The sequence below is a fragment of the Phoenix dactylifera genome, chromosome 17, assembly GCF_051530095.1.
Source record: "Phoenix dactylifera cultivar Ajwa chromosome 17, Ajwa_hap1_PhDact_Kaust_v1.1, whole genome shotgun sequence".
In the NCBI taxonomy this organism is placed as follows: Eukaryota; Viridiplantae; Streptophyta; class Magnoliopsida; order Arecales; family Arecaceae; genus Phoenix; species Phoenix dactylifera.
Genome location: NC_143206.1, coordinates 20170379 through 20181074, shown reverse-complemented (window position 1 = coordinate 20181074; position 10696 = coordinate 20170379). Strand labels below are relative to the sequence as shown.

The following is a 10696-nucleotide window of genomic DNA, read 5'->3' as shown; positions in this document are numbered from 1 at the left end:
TTTTTCTGTGATTTGGCTGGTTGTACTTATGTTAGATTTATATGAATGAGTAGCCGTAAAAATAAAAATAAAAATAAAAATAAAGGAAAAGAAAAAGAAGAAGAGGAGAAGAAGAAGAAGAGAGACAGCGTCATGTCCTCCCGTTACGTTCATTACAAGTTCATGTGGGCCCTGGGCCAGAACCAGAAAGCGGTGGTGATGACGTGGATCGCTGGCTGCTGGTTGGCGTGGCTCACGATCCAAGACGAGGGACCACCAGGCAAGTGGTGGATGACGCGGCCTGGACTGGATCCGACATAAAGCCTAATTTATAATTTGCTCGAATCCGAAGGCCGAGGGAGGGCAGCCTCAGATTTTGTCGTCTCCCCGGCTCTTTCCCTAGCGACTCCGTCCGAGACCCCTCTCCTACCCTCAAAGGCGAAGGCCAAGATCCGCCTCTCTCTCTCTCTCTTTCTCTCTCTAAGGTTTGGTGGTCTCTAAGAATCTCGTTGGTTTTCTGGCCCCAATCGGTGTTTTTCCTTGCATCAGTGGAAGCTAGGATAGGGTTTCTTGCATCAGTGGAAGCTGGGCTAGGGTTTCTTGCATCAGTGGCCCCAGTCGGCGATGGTTTCTCCACAGAAGGAGGGTTTCGGAAACGACGAGAAGGCCGAGAGTTCGGATCGGCCCCTTGGTGGCGACGCCTCCGAGGAATTCAGGGACATCGATGGGTCGGGATCGTCCCGACCCCAGGGTACAACGAGAACCGCTGGTGGTCTCGCCGAGAGGCTGAGTGATGTTCTCCGAGGTGAATCGGACGGGGATCTCTTTCTTGGGCGGAGTGATTTGGAGAGCGGGGTGCTGCAGTGGCTCCGGGCGCTGGATCTCCAGGTTCTTGGTGCCTGCCGTGCCGATGAGAGGCTCAGGCCCCTGCTGAAGCTCAACGTCTCGACCGGCGCTGCAGAAGACCGGCTGATTACACAGCTAAGCCAGGTCTGTATGAATTTACATGGTTTCTCTCGTGCCACCTAGAATTCCCATAGATCATTTATTGTCTTGGTCCGCGATTTTCCCTGAACAAGCCACCTTAGTTGCAGTGGTCTTAATATCTTGCTGTGGCTTTCCTTTGTGCACATCTTCTTTCTTTGCCAAAGAATTTACTCGTTCCGTTTCCTCAATTTTTAGTATCTGATCATATTGATTTCTCCAAATATGTTAGAAGTTAATGGATTGTATTCAATATTTTGGGAACTTCGTCTAGTCATATACAGGATACGGAAGGAAAAAGGTTGTCTAAGGTACTCGATCTAGATTATTTTTTAGGTATTTTAAAAGTCTTAAACATGTTGCTGTGTTTTAGTGATGTCTTGGTTTGTTTAAAAACATTTTGTTATGATGGTTTTTGATGGACATGTTATTAAGCTTTAGTTTAGAGTAGCTCATATTATTAAGCTTTAGTTTAGAGTCAGCAATTTTATCCTGGAATTCATATTTGAGGACTGCTCATGCGTATTGTTTTAAGTTGGTTATAGTTTTGATTTTTGACTTGAAGTATCATATTTACTCTCTGAAATATGCAAGTTATCAGAGGACTTGTTATTTGCTTCATCATGCAGATGAGCAATATCTACACATCACTTTTTTCCCCTTTGTTTTCTCCTTGAGACTCTGCCAGGTCATACTTTGTATCTACCTGAGAATATTTGTTATATGTTTTACTGAATATGCTTTACTCCTTTTTTGGCTTGTTTGTTTAGTTTGCCCATTTTTTATTGACTATTTACATGTTGATGCTGACCAGCATTTTGAAGCTTCAGAAGTTGGATTGCTGGCAAGGTGCTTGTGCGCTCCTCTGGTTTCTATTCGTGTAGGAAAGGTTAACAAACAGGGGAACCTTCTGTGCCCGGCTGCAACTAGGTAATCGGCATTACTTGGTTTCAATCATCTCAATCTCATGCATATAATTGCGTGTCTGGGTGTTTGGCATGTGACTGTCTAGGCTATATATTTTTCTGTCATAATGACTTGTTTAGCTGTTTAGCTCAGTATTCTGTTGTTTAAAACTAATTTGCATGATTTATGATCTCATGAAGAACTTCTTAACCACTGTAGCAAAATGTGTCTACTGCTTTTTCTTTTTCTTCTTTTTTTGTTCATCTAGTTCTTATTCATCAGTTAGTTCCTGTGGTTAGCCACATAATGTGTACATAGGGATAGGACATTTTATTACATGCATGAAATAAACATAAATAATTGACTGCTGGATGGCGAAAAATGCTTTACATGAATGAATGTCTGCAAAATGTTTACAAAGAATTTACAGACTAATGTCAGCATATTGGTAATTTATTCTCTATTCAATGCATAAAACTATTTTAGATATTTTTATGTTTGTATTACTTCATTTATTTTGCCTTCTCTTGTAGTGTTTTTATTAATGTTACCATGCAGGTCAGTTCTTTGTATTGTTTTATGCTGCTCATCGTTTAATGCTTTGAAAAATAGATGTAAAAGTAATATTTTTTTATCTAGTTTATTTTTAGTAATTTCTTAGTTTCAAGCCTAAAAATGATCGAATCTATCCGGCATACTTGCTATGCGTCATTTTACAGTTCAACTTAAAATTGATAATTGAGTGGGACATTTTTCTAATCTTTCTAGTGACATTATATCGGAATTATTAGTGACAGTTATAGCTTCCCATTTGAAAAGTTTAAATTTTCTAGAGCAAAATTTCTAGTTCAGATTTGAGGAAGAGGCAAATTTCACATAGTTTGAGATCTATGGTAGCATACATATTTTTGATGGACTAAATTTTTCAAGTGCAGGTTCAATGCATTCCTATGTGTAGAAAAGGAAAGAATCCCATGATATATGCTCTTGGGCATCACTGCCCTCAAACACACATGTAAACTTACTTTTTAACTCAGAATCTGATATAATTCTTAGCTCTTTGTCACATTTGCTTTCGATTTATTATTACATGGTGCTTGAAGGTGGTGTACCACAAGAATAAGTTTGGACCGAGTATGTTATCGCTGTTACACAAACGCTAGTACATGCACATACACATGCATATTGGGTGTGTATATATATATATATATTATATTTTTTCTATTTATTAATACATGGTGCTTGAAGGTGGTTTACCACAAGAATAAGTTTGGAGCAAGTACGTTATTGTTGTTACATGAACCCTAGTTTATGCACATACACATACATATTGAGTATATGTATCTATATATAAACATGTGTGTGTGTGTATACATACATACATACATGCATACATACATACATACATACACGCGTGTTACATATATCTACATGCATATACATACATCTACATATACAAATGCATACATTTATATAAATATGCATATGTATGCTTATAGATATGTATACATATGTATATAATTCTATTCATTATTACATGGCGTTTTAAGGTGGTGTACCACAAGAGTAAGTTTGGACCAAGTATGTAATTGTTGTTGCATGAACACTAGTATATGCACATACACATACATATGGGTTATATGCGGACACATACATATACCTATGCATATATGCATGTATGCATGCATGCATATATGCATGTATGTGATATTCTAATGTGGATGTATGTGTGTATATGCTAATACTCGAATTACCATCCTCCGATTTTTGGGCCATAGATTTAGTCTCAAATAGAATTTATGACAATGCAATTCTTTAAGGGAGTGAAAGAAGTTTAACAAACCATGATGGGATGTGAAAAGTTTCTTTCAGACAATATGACGTGATCCACAAGGGTACCAAGGGATTTCACTGTTTATTTGAAAATATGTGGTGCCTTGGCTACTTTGAAAGCATAGGGCAACCTTCAAGATTTAACTAAAGTGTTAGACACAAGCAAGAGAAGTAAGCACCAAGAGGGGTCCATAGGAGGGCTACCTAATGGCAACTCACAAAGTGTAGCTAATCTTTAGCTGAAGAGTTGAGATTCCCCTCTCGTTCATCCCTCTTCGTACGCTTTGCAATACCAGCTAGTCTTGATAAGAACTAATAACCCGTTGATATTGACATTTTACTTGGTGAACACTTTTTCTAATCAATCATGCCAATGAGTGCTAATATGATGTCTAAGTAGGAAAAGATCTGATTAGGTCATACCATTATCAATTTTCGCTGTGTATTTTTTTATGTGCAGGTTTCATTTAGCTTTGCTCGATGAAGTACTCTAACTCAAGTTCTGCTTAAATTCACTCTTAACCTTGAGTCACTTAATTTTTAAGGAGCTATTTAGAATGATTTTCTGTCATTGCAAAAGGGGCCATGAAAGAGTTATTGTTAGCATCAAACTATCCTATATTATATTACATACACTTGTGCTTGCATTTTGGATCGTGCAATATCTCTTGCATTATTTTTCGACATAGTCATGATAGCTTGTGTTACATGGATAACCCCATGTATTGCTTGGCGGCTAGAAGACTTGGTGTGTAGTTGAGAGTGGAAATTAAATCCTTGTACACCTTCAGAATATAGCTCAGCCCTAGTAAAAGATAAAAATAGCATTGTTGAACATGTTGATTTTTAGTTTCCCTGCAGTAATGATCTCTTAAGTGGTTTATTTCCAAAATGTTTGATATATTTATTCTTCGAGGGATCACATGGCTCCTGCAGATAACAATGAAAATGATGTTTCTTTGATGCATAGAGATTATTTGCTTTAGAATGAGGTCTTCATTATATCGGTTTTGATCTGGAACTATATTAGGTGAGACTTATCAGATTGATGCAACCAAAACTTAAGATGTAACTGGCCTTTGCGACTGCTATATTGATGAAGATCAGTTATATGAATGACTGGTAACAGTTCAAGTGTTCTATATTTTTATATGTTATGCCCTTCTGATTCTTACCTAGAAAATAAAGAATTGATGTGATGAGATGTTCCAGAAATTTATTTGCTAGTATAATTCTTTTAAGAGCAATGGATCTCTCTATTTATTGTGACTTTTAGCATGAGAAGAGTTATGGGCTTTACTTATAGCTAGCTTATTGATAAGGGTGCAATATTCAGTTGAAACTTTTTTCACCAAGTTTTAGTTCATAATTACTGTGAATGGCTGGAAAATGTATCCTGTATTTGTTGTCCTTTACAAATGATTGCAGGATTCTATGTTTCAGCTTATTAGTGATGGCACTGTTCATCCTTCCAAATAAATATGTCTTTTGATTTGTAGGTAAAAGTGGGCGTGTGTGATGTTCTGTTAAGATCTCTGATTTATGAGGAAAAGAAGGTAGTTTCTTTCATGGCTCTGTGGTATATTGCTTTGCATGATGATTCCTATCCCCATCTCATCATAGTTTAGATGGGATAAACCTTTATAATATCTTGTAAATATAAGAATTTATTTAGAAGCTTAAACTGTGTAGCTTTAAGGTAGGCTCAGAGACCTATGTCATTTTGTTTCATGCATATGTTGTTTCAGTTGGATTGGTGTATCTTAACATTTTTTTTTCTATTGTCGCCTTTTCCCCCCCTTTTATCTTTTACATGGTTGATAATCTCATTTATTTATGTGAAATAACTTCCAAATGTGCTTAAGCTTTATTTTTCTGGGATGAGTTATATGTTGCAGAATGCGACCTGTTGTGAATAAATGCCAGCTTCTCTTGGTTGGACTGTTGTAGCTGTTTGGGTTATTCTCAACTTGTTCATTTTTTTGCTGATGGATTTTTGTTACGGTTACTAAAAATTTCTCAAAACAGAATGAAATAAGTGTATGGTATATGTAAAGAAGTTTAACTAACAGATGCATGGATGCATGCTATTTCTTGTTGGTTTTGTTATCATGCAATTTTAACTTGAATTTGTGTATTATATTCTTTGAAATCCTAATCTTGCATCCTTATATTCAAATTAATCAGTCCATCCCTTTTATACAGAAGGCTATCTAGCTTATTTTGTTACATAAGAAATAAATGATATTTCTTGGAGGATGACTTCTATTTTCTTTCCATGTCGTTCAGTGAGTTTTTTTCATGTTGGAAGAAACATTATTTAGTGGCTTTCAATTCGACATTAGCATTAGCCTTATGTCATCAGTCTTTATATTGCTACATATAATTAATATGTAATTATCATATTTGATTGGGATTCCTTTTTTATTGCCAGTTCCCATGTTTTCATTTGGTCCAAGTACCACGCTTTCCATTATTTGGTAGTTTGTAAATGTATCATGCCTCTTTACTACCATGTCTTTCTCACAATTCCTTTATTGGCCTTTTATTCGGATGTCAGGCTGATTAATCAAGTCCAATTATGTCTGTATTGTTCAGTTTGTAATCTAATATTACTTTGTTATTTGATTGATGAATTTTAATTTGGCAAATGGTTCGTTGGTTGCTTAACCCCCAAGGAAGAGTGGGTATCAATTTTTGCTGAGTTCTGAGGGTGACTCTGCAAGTTTTGAAGTTACTGTTTTCATAATTTTCATTAGATTATTTAGTTCATTGGTTTGTTAAGTTATTTGTGTCGTTCAAGTCTTTCTAATTCAATGACCTCCCACCACCCTTTCCTCCTCTCCTTGTTTCGAATTCATGTACTGTTTCTTTCATTCTTTTTTTTTCTTGGATTCGAAGTTTTTTTAGTGATTCGAAGCTATTGGATGGTAAACCATAAATGTTTACTGCCAGAGCCAGGAAGAACTTTTTTTGACAAGAAAAGTTCTTGTGATTGGATTTGTCTATGGAAATATTTTATACTCAAATCTGTTTACAGAATATAATTCGAGTATCCAAAATCTTACATATGACTTGATTCGGAGTTATATATAGTTGTATCATTCCTGGGTGAACTTTCCTACCAGACCTCTCTACTACTTATTATGTTACCTGTAGTTACTAGAGTAATGTTGATTCTGCTATGCCTTTGATTTAAGGTAATATTGAAAACACTCATTCCTTGCACAAGGTTTTCTCTTATCTTCATGAATCCTGAATTCAGACATACTAATTTTCTAATTGGTTTCTTTTCCTGTCCAAATGGCTAATTTGGTTCAGCATTTACAAGCTGGAGTATTTATAGTGATTGACAATTTAAAATGATAATGGTCCTGACATGAACTGCTGATACACGTATTCTTTCTCTGGTAATGGCATATTAAAAGTTGATGATATATTTTAGTGATAAATTTCTGCTAGAGATTGTATCTAATGTTGTCCTAAAGCTTCAGAATAACTTTTTTGGTCACTACACTTGATTTTTTTTTTCTTTATAGCATTTATGTTATTTGTGCTATTGAACCTGCTTTTCGAGACAATAGTACAGCAATGTTAGAATACTGCCTTAGGTGAGATATTGAGTTTGATCGTAATCCTCAATCTATCAGGGCACTTGTTTGCGCAAGTGATTGAGAATTTTCTTTTGCCTCTTCCATCTGGGTATAAGAGAATTTTATGTTTTATTTCATCCTCGTTATTACTATTATTCTTACAACTGACTGGGTTTTGGTTTTGACAATTTTTATGTTTTGTTTCATCCTCATTATTACTATTATTCTTACAACTGGCTGGGTTTAGATTTTGACAATTTTTATTGGAATGGCTGTCCAAACACTATTTACTTTTTTTTACACTATTAATTTAGTAACCCGTTGGACTATATATCTTCTTGTTAAAAGCTTCTAAGCTCTAATTTCTCTCTTTTCCACATAGGGGACATCTGAATCTTACGCTCCTGCCTTCATCTAAAATGCGCATCTCGTTCATTGGGGATGATGGTTGTGTTGAGAGGCTGGCTGTAGTGAGCAATGACTTGGACAGCTCAGATGTGTTAATTGAAGATATATCAGCTGATAGTTCTAGTCGGTCCTTTCTTGTAAAGCTCCCAGGGTCTCAGGTCTTGTACTATTGGTGCTCGGAGAAGTCAGAGATCTATGGGAAGGAGTTGCTTGCAAAGGTTTGTTCCATGATCTGGGTCCTGGGTATTTTGCATATGTTAAAACACCGTGACATAATGCAGCATTTTAAACATTCTGTTTGAGGTAAAAATATCTGTTGGTTTGTTCTGTTCTGATTGGTAGGTTTATGTGACTTCCCGTTGTTTTAGGATGAAATCATTAAAGATTGTGTCAGTCCATTGATTGTCTCTAACTCTGTCGTTTATTGGTTTATGTCCATGGAGGGGTGTATATGACTACCTTTCTGTAATGTTGTCTTTTGGGATATTCTCATGTTTTGTCTTATTCCATGCTGCAGATGAAAGACCTTCTAAGAGGGAAACCCACTTTATCCCATTTAACCGGAATATCTGAGTCTCGCCTTAATTCTTTTGCAACTCATCTTCGGGCATATCTTATTGGATCGTCAAACATTGCAGAAGCTAATTCAAGTGCTTCATCAAACAGTTTGCTGAATACTGCCAGTACACTTGCGTCTGACTCCCAATCCTCATCTATGGTTTCCAAGTCTTTCCGCTTCCGTCCAACAACAGCTCATATGGCAAAGATGCATCCTTTTCATCAAGGCAGTCTTAGTCCAAGATTAAACACTTTCAAGGATGGGATGCCAAGAATCTTGTCTTCCATAAAAAGTGGGGCGAGAGAGAAACTCAAGCGACGTGGAGAGAGCCATCTCAGCAGCTTGTCGACTATCAACAACCAAGAAATTACTTCACTGCCCACATGTACAACCGATGTCGTATTTACCAGACAATGTGAAGATAACATTTCCAGTGATAATGGAAGCTGTAGTTGTGTTCCTTGCTCCTTGCCTGATGTGTCTTGTTTAGCCTCCCCTCTCTCATCATTTAATCCTTTATCAATCTATTTTCCTCCTTCTCAGGTTCCTACTCCGAGCTCTCTGTTCACACCTTATTACTGCTGGTGCCCTCCCTGCCCCTCTTCACTACAGTATACAGTAACCCCACCACATCTGCCATCTGTATCTACCGAGTCCCTACCTCTGCCACCTTTGTCTTCATTGTTGCCTGCTGCTGGACCCCCAGTTTCATTGGTTCAAACAAAAATGTCTATAGATGCTGTTGAGCTTCCCTCAACGAACTTCCCAGCTCCTTTCTTGGATCCACTTGTTCGCTTCCCACTTCCTGTCTCTTCCCTTGTTGCGTTGCCGAACTCGCAACAAATTCCGACTTTCACACCATTCATGTCTGATCCTATTGTACACATTCCCGTAATTGATGTTTGCTCCTCTGGCCAAGGTTATCTTGTTAGTGCTGCACCTGCCATACCATCAGCCATTCCACCTCTGCTTCCAATTGTAAATCCTCTCATGCCAGAAACTGAATCACTGGTGGAGAAGAGTGCCAGGGAAACACTTCGGATGCTTATGGCCTCGGCACCAACACCAGCCACCCCACAGTTAATGAGTGTGTTGCCTGTGGTCTTTAGCAGTGTGAATAAGAACTTTTCTTGCAACCATGTGAGTTTATGTGAAAATCCACTTGCCCTCCATATTTATATACATATTTACTTTATTTTCTGGTAATAATACCTAATTATTTTAGTTGGGAATAATAGTGGTTTTCAAGTCATTACTGACTTATTTTATATGCTTTGTATTTCAAAGGTAAACAAGCTTGGCGCAGTTGCGGCTTCTAGTGGTTCGTGTCTTTGTAACGGAACTCCGGATATTGATAGTATTGCGAGTAGCATGTCTTTGATAGAGTTATATCCCTTGAGGGAAGGGGTTGCGGATGAAGGTGGCAATTCTATGACAACCAGTCATGAGGAAAACAGTGTCGGTGAGAAGGATGGTGACCTACCAAAGAGTCTGAAGTTTAATGAGTATGGAAATCAGTCAGAAGATGGCAACTTGTCATGAGATGGACTGGGCTATGATGATAGATGATATACATGGTTATTGTGCAGTGTATATGTAATTAGGTCTATGGCTGGTTGAAAGAGGCAGTGGTCTCTTTCTTTCTTTTGTCCCGCCCGGCCATGATGTGGCCTTTTATGGGAATTTGTAATTAACTAGCTGTGATCCTTCTAATGATGGAATTAGTTTTGATTCTTGTGGCTGTAATTTTTCAGTTTTTCTTCTGCTGTAATATTTGATAAAAGAACAACCAAGATTTAAAAAAAACCTGCCCTTGCTCTATTCACAGGGCCTGATCCTTTTTCAAACCCTCTCGGCTATTATTTTTAGGTAATCTTACCATGTAGTTTACCATTCTACTGCTTATTGTAGACTCTGAAGCTGCTCGACTGTCTTTTTCGTTGTGCTCTACATGTTTGAGTATCTTAAATCATGAGGTAGGCCTCAGCCATCATACGGGGATATATTGCTGCATGCAGGTCAGATTAGAAGCATGATACAATTTGGAAACTGGACTAAAACCCCATTCGAACACCTATGTTGGGACCGGACTGGAAGAAATTTAAAGATTGAATTTTTCTTGGTACTGTCGTGCACGATTGGCTCTGAATGGGATCCAATCTGAAATATTCAATTACCTGTTTCGGGTTTTCGCTCGCAAAGCCTAAAAGCATACCGTTAACCTATAAAGCTTCTGAGTCCATATCCTAAATATATTTCTGGGTGTAGGTCATGCCAGCAGGTTGGGTCTCTCGTGCGTTTTAAGCGAGGCGCATCATTTATTTTAATACTTATATGGTGCTGTTGTTAGATTGGCGGAGGAAAGCAAAGTCCTTTATAAATGGATGGTTCTCCTTCAAAAATAATTTTAGTAGATCTTGTCGTCTGTGATACA

General features: G+C 37.5%; 1 protein-coding gene across 1 annotated transcript; it reads left to right on the top strand.

Annotated features, from left to right (window-relative positions):
• The first annotated feature begins 323 nt into the window (after positions 1 to 323).
• On the top strand, positions 324 to 10008 carry LOC103695761 (uncharacterized). The gene is made up of 5 exons (XM_026800650.4): positions 324 to 969; positions 1778 to 1893; positions 7678 to 7921; positions 8221 to 9402; positions 9550 to 10008. Exons 1-5 carry the CDS (start codon positions 604 to 606, stop codon positions 9802 to 9804), a joined length of 2163 nt encoding a protein of 720 aa, XP_026656451.2. The 5' UTR covers positions 324 to 603; the 3' UTR covers positions 9805 to 10008.
• Positions 10009 to 10696: the final 688 nt, after the last annotated feature.